General features: G+C 57.8%; 2 protein-coding genes across 3 annotated transcripts; both read left to right on the plus strand.

The window, feature by feature from the left end:
* The first annotated feature begins 781 nt into the window (after positions 1-781).
* On the plus strand, positions 782-25,694 carry ISG20 (interferon stimulated exonuclease gene 20). The gene is made up of 5 exons (XM_026510441.4): positions 782-867; positions 14,581-14,693; positions 14,922-15,179; positions 23,937-24,137; positions 25,469-25,694. Exons 3-5 carry the CDS (start codon positions 14,952-14,954, stop codon positions 25,553-25,555), a joined length of 516 nt encoding a protein of 171 aa, XP_026366226.1. The 5' UTR covers positions 782-867; positions 14,581-14,693; positions 14,922-14,951; the 3' UTR covers positions 25,556-25,694.
* AEN (apoptosis enhancing nuclease) lies at positions 783-10,945 on the plus strand. 2 transcript variants are annotated; one of them, XM_026510439.4, is made up of 4 exons: positions 783-867; positions 5,017-5,620; positions 8,586-8,786; positions 9,074-10,945. In XM_026510439.4, exons 2-4 carry the CDS (start codon positions 5,081-5,083, stop codon positions 9,308-9,310), a joined length of 978 nt encoding a protein of 325 aa, XP_026366224.2. In that variant the 5' UTR covers positions 783-867; positions 5,017-5,080; the 3' UTR covers positions 9,311-10,945. The 2 variants fall into 2 exon arrangements, with proteins under 2 accessions (XP_026366224.2, XP_057159706.1); XM_057303723.1 differs by lacking the exon at positions 783-867 and adding an exon at positions 3,758-4,774.
* Positions 25,695-25,952: the final 258 nt, after the last annotated feature.

The following is a 25,952-nucleotide window of genomic DNA, read 5'->3' on the forward strand; positions in this document are numbered from 1 at the left end:
CTTGCAAGAGGGAGCTTCGGTAAGGGTCTTTGGACCTTAGCTGTTTCCTCTTAATTTCTTTTAGTGTCAATTTCCTTAACTGTAAAACAGAAATAATAGTACATATTTCACGGAGTCCTTGTGCAGATTATATATGTAGGTTGCCCGACACACAGTGGTGTTCACATAATAAATGTGAACTGTTTATTATTGTTCTCGTTAGTATTAACGTCGCAGAGAATTATCAGTCACCCAGCCAGACCTCGAGCAACTGGAGATTGAAGGACTGTACTTTTCCTGCGTATCCCAGGGCTGAGCCAACAGTAGGAACTCACCACTTAGGAAGAAAGTATTACAAAGGGATAAATGAAAGACTAGCGCCGAAGGAGCAAACCTGACTTTAAAAATCTTTTTTTAGTGCCCCTCATGTTTATTATTTCACTGAATCCCCTTGACATAGAGGACGTAGAGGCTATTCATTCCCATTCTGCAAACGTGGGTGTGTCCGTAAGCCATTCCGCGTTTAGTGGCACGCAGCTCGTAGGGGGCCACATCCCGACCCAGGGAGAGGGGTGGATTGGGGTTGGGGGACACACAGGGAAACGGGACACGGGAGCCACCCCTCCCCTCGGGTTGGTTTAAAATTTCTCGGGGGAATACCCGGCTCCCGGCACAAACCACACCCCTTTAGGAATCCCCGCCCCCTCTGCTGCCCTGCACCTATCCGCCGCGAGCCAGGCTACCGGCCAATCAGAAGATGCGTTAGGCGGGCGCTGCAGTTCGGCGAGCCAATAGGCAGGCAGCCGGAGCGGGGCTTGCCCGGGCATGTGGGAGCTGCGGGCTGCTTGGACACCACGTGCGGGCCGGAGGGCAAGCGCCGCGCTTCAGGTGATCTCGGGGACCCTGCTGGGGTCGGCGGGCTCGGGCGGGCTGGCGCGGCGTCTCCCCGGCCCCGGAGGCCGCGCCCGGTGTCCGTCTCCGGCCTGCGGTGAGGGACGCCCGGGACCCGGCCAAGCGGCTCTCGGGGCCCGCGGCTGTGCAGGCCCGGTCCCGGGTGCCGCCTGTGCCGCGTCCCAGCCCTGCTCCGGGCTCTGGGGCCTGCGGGGGTGGCGCTGGGAGCTGGGCGCTGGGGCTCGGCCTGGCCCGCTCGGCCCCGCCGCTGCGGCCAGCGAGTGACCACCGCCCGAGTCCCTCCCTGGCTGAGGCCGGGCCTCCTCCGCGGCGCCCCTCGGGAAACGCGGGCTGCCGGGGGAGATGGTGCGGGGCTCCCGGCTCTCCTTGCCTTGCTAGGAACTTTGAGGAGCACGGGGGGATCTCAGCGAGCCCGGTTTTCTCAAATTCGGGCGATAATTGGTACCACGGCTCGGGCGTGGGGTCGCGCGCTCTGCAAAATACAGCTTCTCAGATCCCGTTCCCCAAAATGGCAGTTAGGACAGCGTGGGGGGTAGGCCTGAGGATCGGCGTTTTAAACAGACGTTCTAACTGCTTTGGGGGAAGCCCCAAACCTAGTACCACCCTCGGTTTTAATAAACCCTCGTTTTGTGGTCAGGGGTTGGTGACTTGGTCCAGGCCATCTAGCTTTTAGGACCAGGGCAGCAAGGAGTGGGCCTACAACCGCCTGCCGCCTTCCCCATCAGCCAGCTGGTCCGTAACCCTGCCACCGCTGGAGACTGTGACTTCGTGGCTCCTTTGGGGCCTTTGCTCTGGGGATTATGCTGCTGAGGTCCTTGCCTTAGGCCACAAACCCTGCCCGGAGGCCAGATGGCTGCTGATCCCCAAAGAGATAGTTCCGGCTGGTGGGAGATGTGTCCTTACCGAAACTGTTGTGTTATTTGAGCCACACTTCTCTCCGACCTTGCTGAGCTCCTATCTGGGGCCCAGGATGGGTGAGGCATGTCCTAGATAATTAATTGTTGGTTCTGACAGGTCAGCAGGGTCAGGGCCTGGAGTAAGAGCACTTGCTTTCAGCTCTGGAAACACAAGGCCACTTTTTCTCAGGGAACTTCATTTCTGGCTTCTTTGAAACCTTGCCGGCAGGGTCAAGGAAGGGCGCTGACCCTGCTCTCAGGCTCAGCTCCTGACCTGCAGGGCCCGGAGCCCTCTCAGAGAAGGGAAAGGGCCCAGTTCTCCCCATTGCTGGCCTGGGGCCAATGGAGCTTCTGTGTTCGTCAGCTCGAATTTGTGACTTGTCGAGGTGAGGATGTTGATGTTAGTTACGTGCACTTTTGAAAGGAGACGGCTTCTTGGGGAGTGGATGAGCCAGCCGGAGGGAGGATGAGTCAGGATGGGTCACCATGCCTCGCCCTGGCATCACCAAGCAGCACTCCTCCCCACGCCTCTTAAACTCTGCCGCTGTTCAGATTCTTCTCCAGAACTCCTGCTATAAGGCAGTAGGGATCCTGTTCCCCATCAATCCCCGCATCATGCCCAAACTTTCATCCCCCTTCCAGAAACAGTGGTCCCTCGCTGTTCCCTCCACCCCGTCTCCTCACCCACAACCTCCTTTTCCATTGTTCCACGGGCCTCCTTCCCCTCTCACAGTGGAGGCGCTTTGCCTCCTGGACTTTGTATCTGCCTTTTCTCTGGATGCTCTTCCCTTTCTGTGCTCCTGGCAGACCTTCCTGAAACCCTTCAACATGTCCCTCCACTGCCACGCTGCACTAACCCGGCGTTTCCGTCTGTCCAGTGCTCGGCCTGGTGAGTCTGTCCTTCGTTCACTGCTCCCGTCCCGAGCACACACCGTGGTGAGAGTCTGACAGCCTCCTTGCCAAATGTGGAGTTCCCTGAATTCCCCGTCACCTCCAGCCCTGCGAGCCCCACAGTCTGGCAGGTGGCAAGCCCGGCCTCAGCTCCCTTCACACACTTCCGAGGAGGACCTGCTTGATGCCAGGCCCCGGGCTGGCTGTTGGGGGAGGGGCAGAGACACACTTCTCTATCCCGGCCTTCAGAGCCTTTGAGGTAGACGCTGTTTAACTCTTGTCTTAAAGTGTAGTAAATTCTTCTGCGGTTGTGCTGGCAGGCATGGAGGGGTGAATTTCTTTGTTCCCCGGCTAGATTGCAAATGTCTGGGGTCAGGAAGTCAGTGACTTCCCCGGGTGCTCTGGGCCTCCCTCAGTTGATCAGCAGAGAGTGGTCTGGGGACACCGGCTTACGGGTGTAGGGTGGGACCACCATGGCGTGTGGTGGCCTTCCCAGAGTGGGGACAGAAGGTGAAGTGGTAAAAAGGGAAGAGGGGACAGTTCCTCCAGCCATGACTCACCTCGTGCTTTGCGTCCCCTTGGCATCAGGCTACTTGCGGACCCCTCTTCCTCAGCCCTAGGTTCCTTCTCTTTCAGGCCTTTGCCGCGGCCACCAGTTCATCTCCCTGTCATTTGGAGGGTTACTGTTTCCTCTTCACAGAGATTTAATCTCTTCCAGCAAGGCTCCCAGAATCATCCTCCAGCCTGTTGTTTCCCTAGCACTTCTGACCCAGCCGCGCACACGCCTTGTGCTTTGTTTCTGTCTCTGCGCTGAGGCTAAGCTTCTTGGAGTCTAGGGTCCGCCTTTGTTCCTCTGTGCTCAGCACCTGGCACGGTTGGGACCCCAGGGAGCCCCAGGGCGGCTCTGCAACCCAGTGGGATCAGGGATTGTCCCACAGGGCTTCCTGGAAGGTGTAGACAGGAGAGGAGGTGTGCGAGTGGGAAGACAGGTAAGGGAAAGGCCTGTGGGTTGGGAGGGGCGGGGAGTCGGGGCCGAGGCAGCTTTGGCCTGGGAAGAGCTGGCTGCCAGCCTGAGGAGAGTCTCAGCCTGTCTGGGGGAGGGGGAGCAGGAGGTAATTGAGCGCTTACTGGATGTCATGTGTGCAAAGCCAGCACACGTGTGTCGTGTCATCTCGTGTTCAGGAAAGGTGGTAGTAGGGCCATTTCGCATGCAGGGGACCAGAAGCTAAGCAGTTCGGGTAACTTCTAAAGAGCCGAGTTAAAACTCTGCTCTGCCGACTTGAAAGCCCTGGTTTTCTGGTCTGTTGAAAATGTGCCTGCTGACTGAGCGAGCGAGTGAAGCTTTCCAGGCAGGCCCCTCGCTCTTGGGCAGCTGCTGGCCTTGTGCGTGCGATTTGCAAACCCCCATGAACTTCAGACATTTCCAGGTGCTCGGGATGGAGGGACCTGCAGGCACTGCCTTTTCTGTTTGTCCTTCCCGTGAGCCGAGCCTGACCACACCCCTGCCGCAGTCAGTGGTGACTTAGCAGCGTGCCCGGCTATTGAGAACTGTGTGGATGCTCTTGCGGTGGGTGAAGTAGGAAGTCGCTTAATAAACTCCCTTATTCTGGTAACACGTACCGAAAATACGGCCGTCGTGAGCCTCTTGTGAATTTTTTTCCCTCCAGTTTCTGAGGGTCTGTGCTTTCACAAAGGATTCTTTGTTTTTTAAAAAACTGGAATTGGGTTGCCTGGCTGGCTCAGTCAAGAGGAGCACAGGACTCTTGATCTCGGGGTCATGAGTTTGAGCCCCACGCTGGGTGTAGAGATTACTTAAAATAAATTTTAAAATTTAAAAATGGGATTTTGTGTGTGTGTGTGTGTGTGTGTGTGTGTGTATGTGTGTGTCTGTATATACACACAGACACACACACACTGCTGCTGTAGCCTGGATTTTCCCGCATCTGTGCCTCTCTACAACTTGTTGCTGCTGATGCTCCTGGAGGTCAGCTGTGGCTTGGAGGCTGAGACCGTGGATCCTGGGTGCGAATCAGCTCTCCCGTCTTACTGCGTGGGCAGGTTACTTAACCTCTGTGCTCAGTTTTCTCACCTGTGAGGTGAGGATAATCATACTTGTTCGGGTTGTTGGGAATACTTAGCGATTCCGTGTAAAGTACTTAGAACGGTGATTTGCACGTGGGCTTGACTCAGTGCCGTGATGATTCCACAAGGTCCTGGATGGACTCAGTGTGGGAGGCCGAGACAAGCCTAGGGCTCCCAGGCGGCCCGGCGGTGAGCGTGGGGGCAGGGGCGGCACACCTCTCACGGGGCCCCTCTGCGCTGTGTGTTCTCTCTGCAGAGCGCCGCCCTGCTGGCAGAGCAGCCCCCGGGTCACGCTTTCCCCGAGCGGTGAGCTGATTGGGATGGTTCCCCGGGAAGGCCCTGAGTCTGCGCAGTGCCTCTGCCCTTCCCTGGCTAGCCTGCATGCCAAGGATGTGCTTCGGAGAAAGCACAAGAGGAGGAGCCGACAGCACCAGCGATTCATGGCCCGGAAGGCGCTGCTGCAGGAGCAGGGGCTGCTGAGCATGTCCCCAGAGCTGCGATCCTCCCCGCTGCCCGCGCCGTCGGGGGCGCTGCCTGGCCCTGAAGCCACCAGCAGCGGGACGCAGCGTCCGAGGAATGAATCCGGAGGTGCCTCATGGAGCAGAAAGCCCACCCCCACGGACTCTGCGGGGCCCTCGCCCAGCAAGTGCGTGGCTATCGACTGCGAGATGGTGGGCACGGGACCCAGAGGGCGGGTGAGCGAGCTGGCCCGCTGCTCTGTGGTGAGTTACCATGGCGACGTCCTCTATGACAAGTACATCCGGCCTGAGTTGCCCATCGTGGACTACCGCACCCGCTGGAGTGGCATCACTCGGCAGCACATGCGCAAGGCCATCCCCTTCCAGGTGGCCCAGAAAGAGGTGAGGGCGGAAGTGGGGGCTTGTGTGGGTGGGTGACGGCCAGGGAAGGGCAGCCCTGGGTTTGAGTTGCCACTTAGTCACAGGAAACGAGAGACTTTGGGAAAGTTACTTAAATTCTTTAAACTGTGGCTTCCTTCTCTGTAGGCAAGGGTGCCTAAAATCTGGACCCATCTCCGTGTAAGGATTGCGGTGGTCCAACGTGATAATGTTTACGGAAAGACCGTGCCATGCTTGTAAGGTGTAGAACCGCTCACATGTTACATCTTCTTTTCTTTCCTTTCCTTTCTTTCTTTCTTTCTTTCTTTCTTTCTTTCTTTCTTTCTTTCTTTCTTTTCTTAATATTTTAAATATTTGAGGGAGAGCGAGTGAGAGAGCACAAGCAGGGGGCGCGGCAGGCAGAGGGAGAGGGAGAAGCAGACTCCCCACCGAGCAGGGAGCCGATGTGGGGCTCCATCCCAGGACCTGAGCCGACGGCAGACGCTTAACCGACTGAGCCAGCCAGGCAGGCGCCCCTACATTTTCCCTTCTGTTGTAAGAGTACTACGTATCTGTTTAGAATTTGTAAGGCCCACAGTCCTGTCACCTTCAGGCGTTAATGTTTCCTTGTATTTTCTTAGTTTTTTGGTGCTTTGAAAAAGATAAATTAGTGGTTGGAACTGCACTAATGTACCTGGAATCCCCAGTGGTGCTTGACCGTAGGAAGCCCCTAAAGCCTTGTTAACAATCTCAGATCTTTGTCCCCAGATCCTTCCATGGAGATTCTCATCTCGTACCCCTGTGGGCTTGGGGACAGCTCTGATGTGTGTGGTCCTGGAAATCATCACGCTGTGCCAACTTGCACGACGAAAACCTCGGAGCTTATGGGGAATGTGGCATTAGGAACATAACAGTCAAAGCACCTCCTAATAAGAACCCCCGAGATAAAAAGCTAGAAACCAAATGACGGCGCTAGCCCCGTTCTGCACGTGCTAGGTGGTTAAGACGTGCGTCAGTACTTCAGTAAGGGGGCACTTGACCTGAAAACATCCTGGTGTCTGCTTGTGAAGTGGGTGTCAGGAAAGTTGCGGTTTCTATGATGGTGGCGCGGTCGCAGGCATTCCTGGAAATGAGACAGTGGAGGCGTCAGGTGCAGGTGGCGGTGGCCCATCCCACAGGTGAACTGGGAGCTGCCTGGGGGCTGTTGGAGGCGTGTGCGTTTTGTATGTTCCCATGTGCCTCAGGTTAGCTGCGTGCAGCTTTTTCTCTTTCGTTTTTTCTTTCTTTCTTTCTTTCTTTCTTTCTTTCTTTCTTTCTTTCTTTCTTTCTTTCTTTCTTAAATAAGATTTTATGTATTTATTAGAGAGGGAGGGAGGGAGAAAGCACAAGCAGGGGGAGCAGCAGGCTCCCCGCTGAGCAAGGAGCCTGATGTGGGGCTCGATCCCAAGACCCTGGGACCATGACCTGAGCTGAGGGCAGATGCTTAACCAGCTAAGCCACCCAGGTGCCCCTGGATGCTTCGTTCACTTAAATGTTTCTCAAGGGCAAAATCATGCATAGGTGAAGGTGAAATTTTGCATTATTCTCCAATAGTGTCCTAATATAGCAATCATGTTGGAATATGCATGTTCCTAATAAGCATGATAGCAGAACTGCTTCATGTTTCTGGGTTATTCTCGGGATTAGGTAAATTTGGGAAACGCTGGTACAAGTGGTCTCGAGTCCCCCTTTTTCACATGAGATAAGGCCTAAGCATGTCTTTCAGAAAGTTGGGGATGATTTACGAAGCGCGTTGCTCGGGATTAGCAGCAACAGGAAGGGAGGCCTGCGGCAAAGCCTCCAACTCCTCGGTGCTTCCCTTGGCCTGGTTGGTGGGGCTCCGGGAACAGGACCGTTTCTTGTCTGCTCCGACTCAGCCAGTATGGAGTGTGTTTGATCCCTTCCCGCCCCGTGCTGTGCGGCGTGCGACTGAAGTGTGGTGGCATGTGCCCCCACGGAAGTCTAAATGGCACCTCCTCCATCTGCTGTGAAAGCTGGGTTTCATGATGAGCTGGACACGGCCAACAGAAGCGAGCTGCGGGGGTCCGCGGCGGTGACCAGGAGAGCCAGGCTCAGCGCCGAGGGCTGGAGGGCATTGCAGGCCTGTGGCCCTGGACGCGGCCTCCCTGGGGCCCGAGGAGCATGGAAGGCAGGGCACACGCTGTGCACATGGTGAGTGCTGAGCCCGAGAGCCGAGGCTTCCAGGGTGGGAAGTGGAGCCTGCAGCAGAGGGGCAGAGGGACAGGACACCGAGGAGGGGCCGTGTCTGCTGGGGCTCACAAAGGCTGCTGTTCTGGGCTCATCTCTGGGGCCGGCCCGGTTCTCTGGACGTCAGCCAGTGGGTCTTTGTCCATCAGCTCCTGTGTGCGGAGCTTCCAGGGAGCACCGCTAGTCAAGTCAGACATGGTCCCTGGTGTTCACGCTGAGCTGACATGGACGGTTGGTGTGTAGACCGCGCCAGAGCTAAAGGTGTACTTAGCACATGTGACGAATGCATTCCACCACAGGGTCCTCACGTCGCTGGGGCAGTCGTGGGGGAGGCCTCCTGACGTGTCAGCCGAGACGGGCCTCAAGAGGAGTTGGCAGGAGAGCTGGGTGGGGTGGGGGAGGCCGGTGAGGATTTCCAGGCTGAGACAGGACGGCGAGCAGGACACGGTTGCTTGTACTGATGAACTAGGAGACGTTCTCCGCGCGTGGCTTCCCCGAACGCTCGAAACCAGCCCGAGGAGAGTGCACTCTGGTGGGTTAGAGAGCTGACGCGCGCCCCGGGTCGCAGCAAGTCGCAGGGCCAGGCTTCGGACTTGAGGCAGCGTGGCTGAGTGTGGGGCTCGAGGCTCCCCGCTCCGGGCTGCCACCCTTCGCAGGGCTCCACGCCCCAGCGGTCGGGGCGGCAGCACGTGTCCTGGGCCTCCTTGACGGCGGGGCCTCCCGCGCCTTTGTCCGCCCCCAGATCCTCAAGCTCCTGAAGGGCAAGGTGGTGGTGGGGCACGCGCTCCACAACGACTTCCAGGCCCTCAAGTACGTCCACCCTCGGAGCCAGACCCGGGACACCACTTACGTGCCCAGCCTCCTCCACCAGCCCGGCCTCCACACGCGCGCCCGGGTCTCCCTGAAGGACCTGGCCCTGCAGCTGCTGCGCAAGAAGATCCAGGTGCGCGGGCCGGAGCGGGCGGGGCGAGGACGGCCCGTCGGGGCGGCGGGCTGCGCCTCCGGCTGCTGTCGTTTCCTTCCTTCCCCGTCCGGGGGACCTGGGGAAAGCACGGTGTCCCGCACTTCCTTCGTCCCCAGCGCGTTGTGACAGCCAGCCACAGGCTTGCGGGCTGGGCTCTTCCAGACCTGCGCCCCCCCCCCCCTTTCCCGAGCCCCTCACACCCGTCCCGAGAGGACACACCAGAGCTGGGACCTCGGGCGGTGGGTGACGAGGGCTGTCGTCCGCAGGCCGGCCAGCACGGGCACTCGTCGGTGGAAGACGCCGTCACGGCCATGGAGCTCTACCGGCTGGTGGAGGTGCGGTGGGAGGAACAGGAGGCCCGCAGCCTCCCGCCCCGGCCCGAGGACGGAGAGCCCGACAGCAGCACGGACATGGAGCAGTACATGGAGGACCAGTACTGGCCCGAGGACCTGGCCCAGGGCCCCCGCGGAGGAACGGGGGAGGCCCAGGACCGAAGGGAGTGAGGCAGGAGAGGCTCTTAGGCGGCCTCCGGCTGGAGCGAGTCGGGTGCAGGGGGGCCAGGAGGGCCCTGGGTGTGTCATCCGCGCAGGGCGGGATGTGGCTCGCCTGCTGTCAGCGTCCGGGCAGTTGGGACCATCTGTCCTCTTGGCTCCCTCTCCCAGGGCTGTTGTGGGCACTCACCCCCGACTCCTGGGGTTTGCTAATGGCACTTTATAGACACTGTGGAAACGTCAGGTGGGCAGGCTCTGAGGACCCAGCCGGAGGAGGGCGTGTGCCGGCCGACCAGCCCAGCTGTCACTGGCCTTCCCCACCCCCACGCTGTGCTACCTGAGGGGTGACGTCTCCTCCCTGGGGTGTTAGCTCAGTGACTTGGGGTAAAGCTCTCCTCTCTTACTGCCCTCCCCTTCCTCCACGGGCATTGTCAGGTTCAGAACGAATGTGCCCTGAACCTACGGAATTAAGGCCACTCTACGGGACATTCCTGTCCTTTCTCTCTGAACTAGAACTCTGGCTGTCGCCATCGTGGGAACTCAGTGCTCGGCTGCGACGGACTGGCGGAGCCCACAAGCTCGTGGGGAGCTGGCACCAGGAGTCACCAGGCACAGTTCTGAGAGGAGGGAGAGCGGCTAAGCTTCGGGGGGAGACCCTGGCGTATTAATTTTGACCCAGCTCGGGCACTAGGCTCTTAAGCACAAGCCTGAGAAACAAGACAGCAGTTTGACTTCTGGAACCCTGTGCAGAGCTACCGCCAAGGGACCTTCTTTATTAAGAGCAAGGCCCCCAGTGTGTAGGGGGGCAGAGTGCGTGTCCATGGGGTGAGGGCCAGGCAGGGGCAGCCGTGCAGTGTGTCCACACTCGGGCTGGTGTCCCCTCAGTCACTTGGATCCACAGTCATCGTGGTTCTTGGGTTTTCTCCAACTCTCTAGATACTTCTCTGTCAGGATCTCATCTGCCACCCCTCTTTCCGTGTTTCCCAAGGGGCAGTTTGGGAGTATTGAGGTTAACCAAGAGCTCAGGTCCGCACAGACCTTTGCGCCCCATCTTTGCTTGCCACTTAATAGCTGTGAGACCTTGAGCAAGGAGGTGACCTCACTCTTGAGCCCGTTTCCTCCTCTGTAAAATGCGGACGATGCCACAGCCTACCTCACAGGGTTGTCGTGGGGATCAGTGCTGACTGCTCAGCACAGTGTCCAAGGACACAGCATGGAGGTGCTGGGGAGCCGGGTCCTCACTGCTCCCTGCGGCTGGGTGACCTGTGTACACTCGGTGTCCCTCCTCTGCGTGCAGGAAATGACAGTGGTTTTATGTCAGTCTGACCCAAGCAGCAGGGCGGGGAACTGAGAGACACTGCTGAAACCACACCACTTCCAAGGTGTCTGTCCCCAGCTCCTTCCCCGTCTGCGGAGCAGGGAGCCGGCGGAGGCATCGACCTCGGCTGGCCTGCTCCAGCGCTTTGTTCTGGACTCCTTCCAAGTCTGTAGCTGGCGCCAGACTCACAGCCCGGCGAGGCCGCAGTTTTGATTCTTTGGGCTCTGGGTTGAAGGAAGATGGAGCTGTTACCAGTGGGGAAATGTACCGGGTTTAAAATCAGCTTTGTTGTAAAACCATTTGTTCTGGAATAAAACTCAATTAGAAAAGGGGGTGAAGGGCCCTTTTCTGAACTGTCAGGCTGGAGTGGGAGCGCGGCTTGGTGGAGGGATCGGGGGTGCTGGGGCACTGAGTCTTGCTGGGCGCTTCGGCCGTTGAGGTGGGAGCTTTCAAGTGATGCTTTGGGATGTGACAACATTCTAGAGCTACAGAATTTACGTGGTTTTGGTTTTTTTAATTTTATAACTGCCTTATTGTAGAGCACAAAGTTTGTTTCTTCTGAGGCTATGTACTCACTTGCCAAGAAAATGTTTAGTTCTAATTGTGATAAAATACACCTAACATGCAAGTTACCAACTTGACCGTTTCTAAGGGTGTAGTTCCGTGGCGTTGAGAATATTTACATTGTCGTACAGCCAGTCTGAGCTTTGCCATCGAGCAAAACAAAAACTGCCCATTAAACACGAACTCCTGACTCCCCCCTCCCTCCAGCCCCGGACCACCACCCTTCCACTTTCTGTTTCTCTGAATCTGACCAGGTGCCCATATAAGTAGCATCATACAGTCTTTGTCTTTGTGATTAGCTCATTTCACTTAGCGTACGGCCCTCGCAGTTCATCCATGTGTAGTATGTGTCAGAATTTCCCTCCCTTTTAAGGCTGAATAATCATTTGGACGCATAGACCGCATTCTGTTGACCCTAGTCAGCCCTCAGTGAACACTTGGGTGACTTCCCCGCTTGGTTGTGAATAATGTTGCTGTGAACGTGGGTGTGCAGTATTTTTGGGATTCTGCTTTCGGTTCCCATGGGTGCAGACCCAGAAGTGAGATTGCTGGATCGTCTCTGGTGGATCTGTGTTGGGAGTGTTGGAGGACCCGCCGTGCTGTCTGACACCGCGGCTGTACCAGTTTGCATCCCCACCCACAGCCCAGAGGCTTTCCCATTTCTCCACATCCTCACCCACACTTGTTATTTTTGTTTGTTTGTTTTGTTCTGTTCTGTTTGGGGTTTTTTTTGGTAGGGTATCCTAGTGGGCGTGGGGTTTTAATTTGGTTTTAATTTGCATTTCCCTAACGAGTAGAGATTTTGAACCTCTTTTGCGTGTTTATTGATATATAGTTCATTTTTCACTTTTTATGTCTTTTTAAAAATGTATCCCATTAGCACTTTTGCATGACCCACATGAAATTGCTGACATTCGATGGAGACGCTTCTACCTGCCACACGGGATTGAGAAATTCACACATGCGCCTTTTGGAGCACAGGCCCCGCTGAGACAGATGGTTGAACAGGAATTCAAAGGTCAGGGTACCTGCAGGGAGTGGTGTCTGACCCACTGTTATGAATCATCCTCCTGGCCTGTGCCCTGTACCTGGGGCCACACAGTGGCAGCCTCTGTACCTTGTGCGGCCACAGGCGGGCCATGTGAGATAGGACGTGTGTCTTGTAAGGCTGAGAGGTTTGCCCTGAGTGACTCATTTTCCTTCGGTCACCCGACCTAAGATTTGCCGGCTGGGTCTGGGCACCTGGGGTGGGGGGCCGGGGGGAGCATCCAATCTAGGAGCAGCCCCTCCCTGGCTTGGGTCAGGGATTCCTCCCCTGGGCTTGCACAGTGCCTGTGTCTAACCTCAGTGCACACAATACCTTGGAAAAAATTCAGCAGGACCCAGGCAGGGCTCCAGGGGCTGGGGGCCTTGCAGCAAACCAAACAAGTGGGAGCAGGAACAGTGAATGAACAAGTGAGATACACAGTATTTCAGATGGCGCTGATTATTCCTACAGAAGAAATCCAGAAGCGAGAGGAGGTACAGTTTTGAATAGAAGTCAGAAAAGGCCTTGGTGGGAGGCCTGAGGGAGAGGGAGCAAACTGGGTAGATAACCTGGAAGCAGAGCTTTCGAGCTGGGCTAGCACATGCCCAGGCCCTGGGGAACAGACAGCCAGTGCAGTGGGAGGAGGGAAGGAGGGGTGGTGAAGGTGTGGAGAGGGGCTGGCCTTTGCAGCAGGACCGAAGACAGAGACCAGAGACCCGATCCTGCCCTGCTGGCCCTAGGGCCCGGAATGGGAGGACCCCGGGGGTGGGGTGGGGGCGTGTCTGTAGGAGGCACTGCGTGAATCACAAAGGCCCCGGATTTAGGTGTGCACAGTGATGCAAGATGCGATTGGAAAGGCCACTGGAGCAGGTGACGGGGTCTCGGAAACTGCATGGGAGTTGAGGTTTGCTTTTTATTTTTGGACAACAGGAAATGACTGTAGGTTCTGGAGCCAACTGCTGTCCCAAACAGTGCAAGAGATAGATGTGGGGAAACGAAATCTTTTCAGATTTGAAGGACAGTGTGGAGCAGGGCATAAGGTGGAGGCAGGAAGGCCCGGGAGCTGATGCACAGGTGGGACAGGGCAAAGGGGAAATGTGGGGCTGGTGACTACAGAGCAGGACTCCGGGGCACAGAACAGGACGGGTGGGCATATGTTCTGTCTGAGACCCGAGGAGGCCAGCAATGTGAAGGGGTGAGATCCGTGGGGTCCCTATGGGGGTTGTAGAAGCAGAAACGTCTCCATTGGGTCTTTCAGGGGTTACTTTTTCAATGGATATTCACGTAAACACATTTTGCTTCATCTCCCTAAATCAGAGTCATAATCCTTTATGCATTTGAGCCACAAAAAGTCCCCAAACAGTCTGAATTCAAGCAAAAGTTGCTCATTTGGGATGGGAACCCCAAATAATCTCATATCTCAAAGTCAAACCAATTGAACGACAATCAACAAACAATGCCTTATCCTTTAGACATATTTCAGGACTTGATGTTATGTTTGAGGTCTGTTACAGTGAGACATCACTTGGTGAGAGCACCAGGGACCTGGGGAAATTCCTTTCCAAGCCACAAGTCTTGGTGACATCTGGGGGCAATCAGATCCCACAGCTCGAAGCTTAGCCCTTGTGGGTCTGCGGCAGGAGGCAAGAGCCTCACTGCAGTCCGTGCTGACGGCTTCTCCCTGAAAGCTCGCTCTGTTTTTATCGTAGCTGTAACTCATTCATCTATTCAATAAATACCGAGTGCTCTCCATGTGTCAGGCACCATTGTAAGAGGTCAGAGTACAGCCTGGGAGCGGGTGGAGTGTGTGGCCAGACTGGTGGGGGGCTCCTTCCAGGCTTTCTTTTCCTAGTCCTCAGCCTGGCTGGAGGCGGAGCCCTTTGACGGCAGACAGATGGTGGATTCTGAGACACCCCGAAGCACTGGAGACTCTAGGGGCTCCCTCCCGACCTCCTCGACTTCCCTGAGTGGGGGGCGGGTAGCCCCACTCACACCCAACCTTCTCATGCCTCCCTATTAATAGCCTCAATGTCCCAAGAGCCGGCTCCTGCTGCCCCCATAAGAGATGTCACTGAGTGTCAGGTTGGTAGTGGCCCCGGAAGTTGTGGGACATTCTGTGGTCTCCAATCCTGGGAATGTTTATTCTCGGGGCAGGCGGAGGGTGAGAAAGGGAAGGAAGGTGTGGCAATCCACTCGATTCTCATCAGCCGCCTTATCAGAGAAGGGGAGGGCTCCAAGCACAAGCGCTTGGCGGGGCGGGGGACAGGGGTAAAGGCGAGCGGCGAGGACGGGGAGGCTGCCAGCAGCCCAGCCCATGTGCCCGGCCTCCCGCGCCCCTGACTTCACCTGATAACAAACCAGAAACTGAAACAGGGTCGGGATTCCCGGCGTGAAGTCAGAGATGAGTCACAGCTCAGAGTGACTGCAGTAGCGGAGAAGTGGCACCAGAGAGGCAGACGTGAGCCGAAGGCAGCAGAGGCAGGCAGGTGAGTGGGAGCTGGGGCGGTGGGGGTTGGGGGGCGTGGAAGCAGGGGGCCTGCTGGTCCTGAGGCCCCAGGACCGCTAGGCTCAGGAAGCCGGGCGGGGTGGGAAGAGGCCGGCTTTGCCTGTTGCCGGGTGGTGTTCATGACAAACAGGGCAGAGGGCACAGGCTGGCGGGGTGTTGGCCCCGTGGCTGGCCCTTGAGCGATGCCCTGCCTGCCTGCCCTCTCCAGCACGTCTGAGGGTCCGGGTCCCGGTGAAGCATGGCAAGCAACCTGGAGGTGGTGGCCATGGACTGCGAGATGGTGGGGCTGGGGCCCGGCCGGGAGAGCGGCTTAGCTCGCTGCAGCCTCGTGGACGTCCACGGCACCGTGCTCTACGACGAGTTCATCCGGCCGGAGGGGGAGATCACTGATTACAGGACCCCGGTCAGCGGGATCACGCCTTGGCACATGGAGGCGGCCAGGCCATTCGCCGTGGCCAGGCGGGAGGTGAGTGGAGGGCCGTCCACCGGCCAGGCTGGGGTGGCGGGGAGGCCGCGGACCCCCACACACACATACAGGTGCACACTTCCCTGGCACCTTCCGCAGGTGCCAGATCTGTGACCTGTGACCCCAGATGTGGCAGATTCCCCCCACCTCTGCACGAGGGAGCACGAGGGCATCTGTGCAAAGGCCTCCTGCCCTCAGCCTAGACTCACACCTGGGAGCAGGCTTCAAGGCATCCGGTCCACCTTGGTGGCCTTGTGATGGGGGAACTGGGTCCCACCTGATGTTCCCCATGGTGGGATTCTTTTCTCTACCCTGGCTGCCCCTGGTCAGCCCCAGGAGGAAATGAGGAAACGGGCTCTCACTGGCTGGGCCCTTGGTGGGGGGCTCCCGGTCTTGGAGAACAGGCCGGAGCCCCTGGGCCGAGGGGAGAGCTTGCATCCAGACCCACGGTAGGGCTTCCATCTGCTTGAGATCAGTTTGTGGCCCCAAGATTTCCTACCCTCCTGGCTCACCTAATTGTGATGACTTGTTCAGGCCCCAGTTTCTGTTTCTGTTTCTCTGAGTCACAGGATGGAAAGCAAACTCAACCTCTTCTTGCACCAGCGTTAGTCACTTCTGGGAAAGTTGAGAAACACAAGTAAATTCATCAGTGTCTGGGCTGCTGGGGCTTGGGGGGAGTCCCAGAGGAGCACAGAGGACCGTGGTTTGTCTCAGCGGCACACACTGCATGCGTGCCGGGCTCCGGCCGCTGGAGATACACGCAGAACATAAACAACAATGCCTCCTGCTTCCTGAGCACAGGCGCTCTGGGGCTCGCTCCCACCTGCCGGGACAGCCGCCAGGAGGGTTCTCGGGAGCTGTGAACCCAGAGTTAAGAGGGCCAGTCTTGAATCCTGGCTGGTGACTCAGCTGAGTTACCTCGGGCAAGTTGCTCGGGTGGCCTCTGGAACAGAAACTGGGTGTAAGAACAGTAGCAATTTCACAGGATTATCGTGAGGATTGAGCAAGTGTCTAGAGAGAGTGCCTAGATGAGGACTCCAGAAAGGTTAGCTGTTCACGATTGTCTGTTAGCCCCATATCACAGATGCGCAAACGAAGGCCTGCTTGAACTGAGTGTGTTGTTTGCTGGGGCCACTGTACTGAAGTACCGCAGACTGGGGGCTCCAGCAACAGAAGTCCCGTGGTCGTGGAGGCTGGAAGTCCGAGCTCAGGGTGTCGGCAGGCTTGCTTCCTTCCGCAGCTGTGCCGGAGAGTCCGTGCTGCGTCTCTCCCCCAGCGTCCGGGGGTCGTGGCAGTCCTGAGTGTGTCTTGGCTCGTAGAAGCATCACCCCAATCTCTGCCTTCTTGTTCGCATGGTATTCTCGTCGTGTGCGTGTTTTGTGCCCCCGTTGCTCGTTTGTAAGGACAGCGGTCCTGTTGTTTTAGGGCCCTGATGGCCTCCACTAATTGCATCTGCAATGACCTTATTTCCCAATAAGTCACGTTTTGAGGTGCTGGGGGTTAGGATTTCAACATATAAATTGGGGGAGGGCACACACAATTCAACCAGTAACACTAAGTGACTCGCGAAGGTTCCCATAACCAAAGGTGGTCAGGACTCGGAGCTCAGCCTCAGATCTCTAGGGCTGTGCATCCAGTAGGGGCCCGCCGAGCCACATGCAGCTGTGAGCACCCCAGAAGTGGCTGGTCCGAACCGTGATGTGCTGTAAGTTAAAACGCACACGGGATTGCAAAGACTTGTATTAAAAAATTCATAAAATACCTCAATAGTTTTTTATATCAATTACATGGTAAGATGATAGTATTTTGGAATATTAGGTTCAATAAAGCATATTAAAACTAACTTCCCCTATTTTTACCTTTTCAAATATGGTGATTAGATGATTTAAAAATTACATATGTGGCTCATGGTATTGTCTACTGGACAGCACTGTCCTATAGGTAGTAAGAGGAGGCCGGGGAGCCCTGAGCTGGGGGTGCAGTACATCTGCATGGCACTGGAAAGACTCCATGAGGCTGGTGGTATTTGCAAGGGGTGGGCGGAGCCTGTGTCCGCAACCCAGTGGGCCACAGAGAGCCATGGAAGATTCTTGAGCAAGAGCATGGCAGGATCAAACCCAAGTCTCGAGAAGACTGGAATGGGGGGTGCTGGGGAGGCTAGATGGTAGTGAGGAAAGAGATGTCAATAGGGGGCGAGTCAGAGTCCCCTGGGGGGTATCAGCAAACAGAGGACTGGGACGGAAAAAATGTTAGGATGGAGGTGGCCAAAGGGGAGTCACCAAGTAGGGGAAGGCACATAAGGAAGAGGTGGGTTGGCTGTTCAGGGGTCAGCAGGAGGCCCAGGGACACGGCGGGAGCCCCCACATTCAGATCCCCACTGAGCAGTCAGGTGGACTGTGTGTCTCCGTCCTTCCTGCTCCTTCTCTCCCCGGCCTCCCACCCCCTCGCTGGCAGAGCGGCAGAAAGGGCAGGAGAGCCCAGAGCAGGGGGAGAGGAGGCAGCAGGGAGATGCTGCTCACATCCGCTGGCCTGGGCGTCGCGCCGCCTAGGTCCCCATCCAGGTTCAGCGCAGAAGCTTTGGATCTCAGCAGGAGATTATGCCAGGCCCCAGGCTTCCCGCGTGTAGCTCGGAGCCCTGCCCAGAGCAGGCACTGAGAAACCACTCAGAGAGGGAACCAAGAATCTATAGACCAGGCAGACCTTTGAACCACATCTGGGGTTTACATTTCCTGCTCCTGCTCCGTCACTCAGTGGTTTGTGTGACCTTTGGCAAGTTTTCGAATCTTTCTGAACCTGTTTGCTCATCAGTGACAGGGGGTGCTAATGCCTCCTCCCTGGCCTTGTCGTGATGTGGCCTGTAGCCCGAAGCACAGTGCCGGGCCCATGGCTGCTGTGCCCATGGAGAAAGAAGGGCAGACCCCAGATGATAGGTCCGAGTCCCCTTTCTGACTTCCCTTGAGAACCATGGTCTTAGATTCCGGCTCTCGTTTTCTGCCTGAACAGCAGGTATGCCTGCTCTCAATCTCTCCCACCTGGTGCCAGCGAAACTTCCCCAGGCCTGGCTCAGATCACAGCCTCCCCATTCCACTGTTCAAATACCTCCCATGGCTCCCCATTGCCCAAGGTCCCCCAGCACAACACTCTCGGACCTCCAAACCCTCCCGACCTGCCCTTCCTGCCTTCCCTCCTAGCTCAGCCACCATCCAGCCACACCCCGACTCTCCCCCTGTCCCCCATCCCTGCCCCTCGATCTGCTACCACGCTGGCAGGCCCCGGCCAGAGGAGTCCTCTGTGATGCCCTTCCCCACCCTGCCCGCCATCCGCACCTCCCCGTGTGGGCACCTCTAGTTCTTGCTATGGCCTCTGTACTTAAAGCTTGCCTGTCCGCACGCATGGTCCGCCTAGTGCCACGTGGTGCGGTGTGATTTATCCTGCCCCCAGACTGGATGGTGTGCTTTGCGCACGGAGGGTACCCTGAGAATGTTTGTGGGGTTGGAGTTGACTTGATTTTCACAAAATACAGGCGTTCTGGCAGCTGGGTGGAACAAACCGCCCCTGTCCTCCTGCCGGCCTTTGCTGCCGAGAGGCGGTGGTACACACGCAGCCTGAGGCCGGAGGGCAAGTGCCCTGTCATCAGACGTGTGTGGACGTGGGTCTGTGTCCTCTGGCTTGTGGCTAAACTTCTCTGTGCCCTTCGGTAGGAGCTTCTGTGACACAGGGTGGGGGAAGCAGTGCGCGTATACCCAGCACCGTGTCCTGGCTCTGTCCTCAGCACTTTCCACGCACCGCTGCCGTTGCTCCCACAAGAGTCCTGGGAGGTGGTTAACCAGCATCACTACCCCATTTTACAGATGAGCACACTGAGGCGCAAGGCTGAGCAAGCTGTCCAAGGAAGGGGTAGCAGAGATCCAAATTCGGGCTCCAGAATTTGCTCTGGGATCGTGAGATCCCATGATCGACGTGTATAAAAGTGCTCGCTGAGTGCTAAGTGTCCAGTGTGTGTAAGGGACAGTGTCGGGCACAGCCTGTGCGTGAAGATGTGGTACAGGCAATAGCTGTCATGTGTTCACGACCAAGGACACAGATGCAGCTCGATCCACTCTATCACCCATATGTTCTAATCCCCAAGTCAGAAACTGGGCTCACGGGTCCCCACATGTGTTGGGGGGGCTCTCAAAGGGAAGAAGCCTGTCAGCCATTTATCCGACTCCCCAGGGCTGTGTGACCCCTCTCAGGTGAGTCTAGGGCTCACCTGGCCTTGGTTTCACGCAGGCAACTTTCAAACGCTGCTCACCCACCTGTCTCTTCCTCCGACCGGAGCGGCGAGTGGGCCCTGGTCGTGGTGAGCCATAGACCAGCCCATGGCAGCCAGCAGGGCTCTGGGGAGCCACCAAGCCCCACCCCATCCACCCAGGAGGGTTGCTGCCGTAGGGCACTGAGATTGTGCATGGGATCCCGCCACTCCTTTCTCTCTTATTTTTTGTAATGTGGTTACATTACTTTTATAGCGGGAAGTTACTGCCTGTTACCTTCTGAAACCTCTAGGTCTGAGCGTCATCCAGAGCAGCAGTTCCTAATGTGGAGTGATTTGCCCCCCAAGGGACATTTAGCGGTATCTGGAGACATTTCTGGTTGTCATAAATGGGGCAGGGGTCCTGACATCCAGTAAGGAGAGGACAGGGATGTTGCTAAACCATCCTATAATGCACAACACAGCCCCTCCCCTGGCCACACACACACTGAAGAAGTATCGATAGTGCCCACGTTGAGCCCCACAAATCAGGCTGTCAGTGCGGGAGAGAACCCATGAGGAGACAGGTCCAGAGAGGGGCAGCGACTTGCTTAAGGACATACAGTGTCCTTACAACTCGGTGTTCAGATTCAGGGCTCTCACCTGGTGGGTTAATGCTGGGTTTTTGGTGTTTTTTTTTCTAACAGTAATTTTTAATTGCTTATAGTTTATTTTTGTAAGTTAATGCTCTTTTAATGTTAACCCAGTCTGTTGAGTAGCACCTACCCATGACCGGCCTCGGGGAGGGATAATTACATTTTTAGTTGGCAAACAAACCAACTGAATACTATGAAGCCTCCCGATTTAGGAGGGAAACGCAGCAGAAGTGAGGCCTCCTACAGCTGTTTCCCGTACAGCTGCCCTTGCCTGGGCCAAGTGCCCTGTGGAGGCCCCGCCACTGGGCCGGTGTCTGTGGGGCCTGGCCAGATGGAGGAGGATGATGTCACCATCCAGGTTTCCCCCAGCAGAAGCAGCCTTGTGGGATACAGACAGGGCGGGCGCACCTGCAGAGCAGGGCGGGGGGCCGGAGGAAGAAGGGCACTGGGGCCACTCAGGAAGGTGACAGGAGGGCCTGGCCCTCTGGATTTTTAACAAGGACCCCAGGTGATTTTTCTGATCAGACACATCTCAGGAATACTTGGAACAAGAGCAGGAATGCAGTGGAAGGAGGCTAGAGGCTGACACCTGCCATTGGCCATCACCCCTCTGCCATGGGACACGGGTACACGCCACTCTGTGTCCCCCTTTGCCTGTTGGTAAGATGGTCTGATGATTCTGGCCTCATAGGGGCCCCATTCCTGCTTCAGGAAATCCTCACTGAGAGCTGACCGGGGTCCAGCATCGCTCTCCACTCTGACATTACTAATGCTGAACTAGGTTCTCAGCAGGTGGTGACAAGGACAACTGTAGTGATAGGGACGGGGTCAGGCAGATCCGGACACCTCACTGCAGCTCTTAAGTCACCAGCTGTGTCCCCTGGGCAAGCCTCTCCACCTCTCTGGCCCCCAGTCCCCCCTCTGTGGCAGGGAAATTGGAATCCTCATGCTGAGGGGTGCCCAGGTGAGGTGAGGAAAGTCCCTGGCCCGGGGCCAGTGATGAGAGCAGATGGGTGACTGCCCCTCCACCTCCCCACTCTGCCCTCTCCAGGAATTTGAGACTCTGCCCCCTGTGTTTGACACACCTGCCTCCTGACACTGACTCAGGGCAGGTCCCGCAGCCAAAGCAGGTCACGCAGCCCTGAGGTCCCGCCAGCTGGCGCCTTCTCCCCGTCCCTGGGGTTCAGCAGGCCCCCCACTTCCCTCCCAGCCCTGCCTCAGGAAGCCGGTGGTGCCCTGGCTGCGAAGGGGCCGCTGGAGCCTCACCTCTCCCAGCCTTCACCTTACACATGGGGAACCGAAGTCCACATGTGGTTTTGGACCTGTCTGAGAGCACGCAGCGAGGACCAGCAGTCTCTTCCTGCCCAGGGCCCAGCATCCTTGGTCTGAAAAGTTGCTGGCACCTCTCCGCCAAATAGATTCTTCTCTTTTCCCGGCTTCCTCTTCCTTCTGCTTGTCCACTCCTCGTATTTTATTTGTCTCATCATGAGTCCCATGGTGCTGACAATAGGCCCCCTACCCCCACCCCCCGCCCCCGGACCCTTGGGCTCCAGAAGTGATTAAGTTCCCAGGAATCCACCTCCCAGTGACTCGGCCTTCTTGAGCCTGGGACCCGTGGCTGCCCTTTCTGGAATGGCAGACAGTCCCTCAAGGGCTCTGTGTGAACTGGGCCCGAGCCAGCTCCTCGTTGGGGGAAAACAGGCCACATTGTTCGGGAACGTGAAAGGATGTCAGCAAGAAAGGTGCGTGACCGCCGGCTGCCCAGCTCGGCCCTGTGCTGGCCACCGTGCTTTCCTCCACACACAGGACTCAAGCTGCTGCTGAGGCCTTGTGCCCTCACCACTCGTGAGCCCTGAGCAGCAGCGGCGGCACCAGCCGTAGAAATGCGGAATCCAGAATCCCAGATGTCTGGGGCTTCACGGGGGGATGCCGCAGCCCAAGTGTGAGCAGCCCGTGTCCATCCGACCAGCCCAGCTCCATTCCTCAAGTGAGCGTCCCTAGTCCCCAGGCTGACTGTGGGCTCTGTCCAGCGGTGGCCCCGACACACTGACAAAACCACGGGAACGGGGGAGGAGGTGATGGGCAGGCTGGTGACACTGCCTGCTGACGGGAGATGGACAGACCCCCCAGACAAGTCGCCTCATGTCTCTGAGCCTTGGCTTCCCCTTCTGTAGAGTGGCTGCAGTGATCCTGTGGTGGCCAAGGGAGAGTGCGTAATGCCCCACGTGATGTCCCAGGAGGCCACTAGATGCAGAAGCAGACACGGGAGGGTGTTAGCCATGTCAGAAGTCTCCCCCAGGCACAGAAGACAGGGCAGAAACTGTTAGAGACCTGTCCAAAGGGGCGCCTGAGCGCCAAGCTGCCCCTCCGGCAAGGGCCTGACGCAGCTCCGCCCAAGATCCCCCTCGCATCCTCTCCAATGGCAGCCAAGGTATAAAAGGGGGAGTGGCCCATGTGGCCCAAGGTAGGACGCTGTCCACAGGGCCACCGTGGGAAAGGAGTCAGGATAGAGGCAAGACGGTGGGCTTGGGCACTCGTGAGGGTACTTTAGGGCTTGCTCCCCAAAGCTCGGCTGCGTGGCTGGTGGAGGCCCAGAGCAGGCCTGCTCCTGAGTGTGGCTTTGCTGCTGGTTTTGAAGGCTGGCTCTGCCACTGTCACTCACTAGCTCTGTGACTGCCCCACTTATCTAATGGTGCTTAGCAAATCACCTCCAAACATAGTGGTTCAAACAAGGTCAATATTTACTTTGCTCGTGCACCTGCAATCTGGACGGGGCTTGGCCGGTGGGGCCTGCTGGGTGGCTCGGGCGTCCCGCAGGCCCGGAGCCGGAATCATTGGGAGGTCCGCTTGCCCAGCCATCCAGTGGCTGGCGCCGGGGCCCCTCAGGCATGGCTGTCCGCCTCCCTGCGGGGTCTCCAGCAGGTGGCTTCGGGGTAGCTCAGGGCTGCTGGGGGACTGGCCCCCAGAGAAGTCAGAAGTCACACAGGCTGGCCCACGTTCACTGGAGGCGAGGGGGATTGGGCTCCATCTTTGGAGAGCGGAGGTGCCAAGGGATCCACAAACTTGTTTTGAAATCCGCTCGATTTCTATGGCCGCCGTAATCAAACCATAAGCTGGGTGGTTGAAGGCACCACACGTGCTCGCCGTTCCACAGTTCAGAAGTCTGCCACGGGCCTCAACGGCTGAAATCGAGGTGTGGCCAGGGCTGCGTTCCTTTCTGGAAGCTCTGTGGAAGGGTGCGTTTCGTTGCCTTTTCCAGCTTCTAGAGGCCGCCCTGTTCCTTGACGCCCGGCCCCTTCCTCCCTCATCCAGGCCAGCAGCTGCTTGTCAAGTCCTCAGGGCAAATCACTGACCCCCACATAGAAGGGCCCTTGCGATTATGTTGGGCCCACGTGGGTAATCCAGGTGACGGCCCTTGTCGGGAGGTCGTCTTCTACCTGAAGCCCGTCAGCAACTTGAACTCCCCCCTGCCCGGCAACGCGGCCGTGGATTCTGGGGCTTAGGGCGTGGGCATCTGTGCGAGGTCGGGGTTGCGCTCGCCGCAGGAGGGTTGTTGAAAGGACGAGGTGACCTAATATATGTGACGTACTTAGCGTGGCACGTGGAACACGCTCAGCAGCAGCCACTCCTGTCACACGTGGAAGCCACGGAAGGAGTCAGGGACGCGCCTTTGGCACATACCTAAACCACTGAGCGTGAGGAGGGGCCCGGTCTAGTCTCCTCATTTTCTCGAGGACAGGTGGGAAGCCCGGGGGGGGACAGTTTGCTCAAAGTCACGCAGCAAGTGGAGGAGCGGCTGCCTCCTGCGGTTGCCCCAGACCCGCGCGGAGGACCCTGCGTGAGGCGTGGGCTGCGTGTCTTTCCGGCCAGATCCTGCAGCTGCTGAGAGGCAAGCTGGTGGTGGGCCACGACCTGAAGCACGACTTCCAGGCGCTGAAAGAGAACATGAGCCACTACTCCGTCTACGACACGTCCACCGACAAGCTGCTGCAGTGGGAAGCCAACCTGCTGTCCCGCAAGCAGGTGTCCCTCCGGGTGCTCAGCGAGCGCCTCCTCGGCCGCCGCATCCAGGTGAGCACCCCCTGCCTTCCCTGGGCTCCGGGGGGGCCCCCTTACCACCACAAGGCTCTCACATCCCCCAGGGGCTCCAGAACCCCCACATTGGGCCCCAAAGATGCTCTGCCTTCCACCTGCCCCCCCCCCCCAGTCCTGAGAGGCCATGGGCTTGCCGGCAAGGAGGGGTGCTGTCTTTGGGCTTCCCTGGCCCCCGGCCTGGGACAAGGACCAGAGTGCAGGAGGCTTATTCAAGAGGTGACCCCAGGACGCGCTGGGAGAGCGAGGATGAGAGGCAGGGAAGGGAAGGCACCCAATGAAGATTTCTTGTGTGTGCTTTTAAACTCAAGGCAGTTACTCCATGGATAACTGGAGTTGAACCCCACTGCGGGCCTCTGGGCAATCCCACAGACCCCAGATTTATGCCGGGAGTGGAGGTATTGACAGCTCCCATCAGGCGTGGCTGCTGTCGCTCCCGGGGCCCCCCACTCCTCAGCACCTGTCATCTCCAGCAAGCCCCAGGCGAGGGCACCCAGGTGCTGGCGCTTGGGAGATCACCGACGTGGCAGGACTGAGGGCGGTGGGCCTGACACTAGCAGTCGCAGCTCCATGTGGGGGCCTTCCCGGTCAACAGCTATTTATCAGCACGTACTCTGCGCCAGGCTGGACGGGGTGCTGGAGACGCATGGCTGAGCAGGGCTGGGCCCTGTGCCTGAGCAACTCTTGGCGGAAGGGACGGTGGCGTATCAGCCCGAAGGAATGAAGAACAGGGGGGCGGGGAGGAGGGCAGGTGTGCATGAGTCCGAAGGGTGGGTCTTTGTGGAGGGGGACGGGGAGGGGAGAGCAGGAGCCCCAGCCTGAGGTATGAGGCACCCCTTGGCCGGGCTACCGGAAGTTGTGTGGGTCTCAGGGAAGGGGCCAAATTTGGGTCCCTCTGTCAGCCTCGTGGCACACAGGACCCAGGACAGAATGGTCAGCACCTGGATTCACTGAGGTTGCACTTCAGAAACATCGTTTTGACCTTTTTTTTAAATATGTGCCCGGTGCCCTGGAGCTCCCTGTGTCTGACAGCAGGTCTGCAGCGCCCCCTGTCCCCACCTGGAGGGCACAGCCCGGTGCTCCAGAGGCTGGAAGTTGTGCCTGGCCACGCCTGCGCCTAGGGCCCCGGCTCCGGGGCGGACAGCGGAAGCCAGGCCGGCCCCAGCCACCTGCCGAGTGCCGGCCATCAGAAGCCTGGGGAGACTCACCACTGACCCACCTCGGGGCCCTGGAACCCGGGGTGTGAGCGGGGAAGGCCCGGGCCACACGGGGTCTCTGCATTCAGCCCCACCCTGTACCTGTGTCTGCAGAACAGCCGCTTTGGACACAGCTCGGTGGAGGACGCCAGGGCGACGATGGAGCTCTACCTGCTTTCCCAGCGAATTCGAGCCCGCTGAGGGCTGCCCACCTGGCCGAGCGGGACTGGAGCTCCCGGTGGCCACTTTCGCAGGAATGTCCCCAAAGTCTTTGTCCCTTCAAGACCCCCTTGCTTTTGGAAAATGCGTCTCTAGTAGTAAAATAGCTCTATATTTTTTCTACTCCATCGTTGGATACTCCTCTTGCCTTTCTCGGAGCCGGGTAAGGGTGATGGGCGCCGGTCTGTGTGAAGCTTAGTGGACAATCAAGACTGAGCTGGAACGGGGGTGGGCTGGGGGGTTGGGGGGTGGTGGTTTCCTGAATAATCTTGAATCCTGTGCATCCAAGAAGAAGCTGGAGGAACCTAGGTGGCACATAACTAAACCCTTGCCTCTGCCTCCCTTTTCCTGTTGCATTTACGCGCACGGGAGTGGCGCT

This window comes from Ursus arctos, unplaced genomic scaffold, assembly GCF_023065955.2.
Source record: "Ursus arctos isolate Adak ecotype North America unplaced genomic scaffold, UrsArc2.0 scaffold_28, whole genome shotgun sequence".
Lineage (NCBI taxonomy): Eukaryota > Metazoa > Chordata > Mammalia > Carnivora > Ursidae > Ursus > Ursus arctos.

What these genes read in the sequence shown, in the direction of transcription:
- AEN (XM_026510439.4), top strand. Translation starts at nt 5,081, where the DNA reads ATGGTTCCCCGGGAAGGCCCTGAGTCTGCGCAGTGCCTCTGCCCTTCC. An exon ending in TCCAGGTGGCCCAGAAAGAG is followed by an intron (nt 5,621 to 8,585) that starts GTGAGGGCGGAA and finishes GTCCGCCCCCAG; the next exon opens with ATCCTCAAGCTCCTGAAGGG. An exon ending in TGCTGCGCAAGAAGATCCAG is followed by an intron (nt 8,787 to 9,073) that starts GTGCGCGGGCCG and finishes TGTCGTCCGCAG; the next exon opens with GCCGGCCAGCACGGGCACTC.
- ISG20 (XM_026510441.4), top strand. Translation starts at nt 14,952, where the DNA reads ATGGCAAGCAACCTGGAGGTGGTGGCCATGGACTGCGAGATGGTGGGG. An exon ending in TCGCCGTGGCCAGGCGGGAG is followed by an intron (nt 15,180 to 23,936) that starts GTGAGTGGAGGG and finishes CTTTCCGGCCAG; the next exon opens with ATCCTGCAGCTGCTGAGAGG. An exon ending in TCCTCGGCCGCCGCATCCAG is followed by an intron (nt 24,138 to 25,468) that starts GTGAGCACCCCC and finishes CTGTGTCTGCAG; the next exon opens with AACAGCCGCTTTGGACACAG.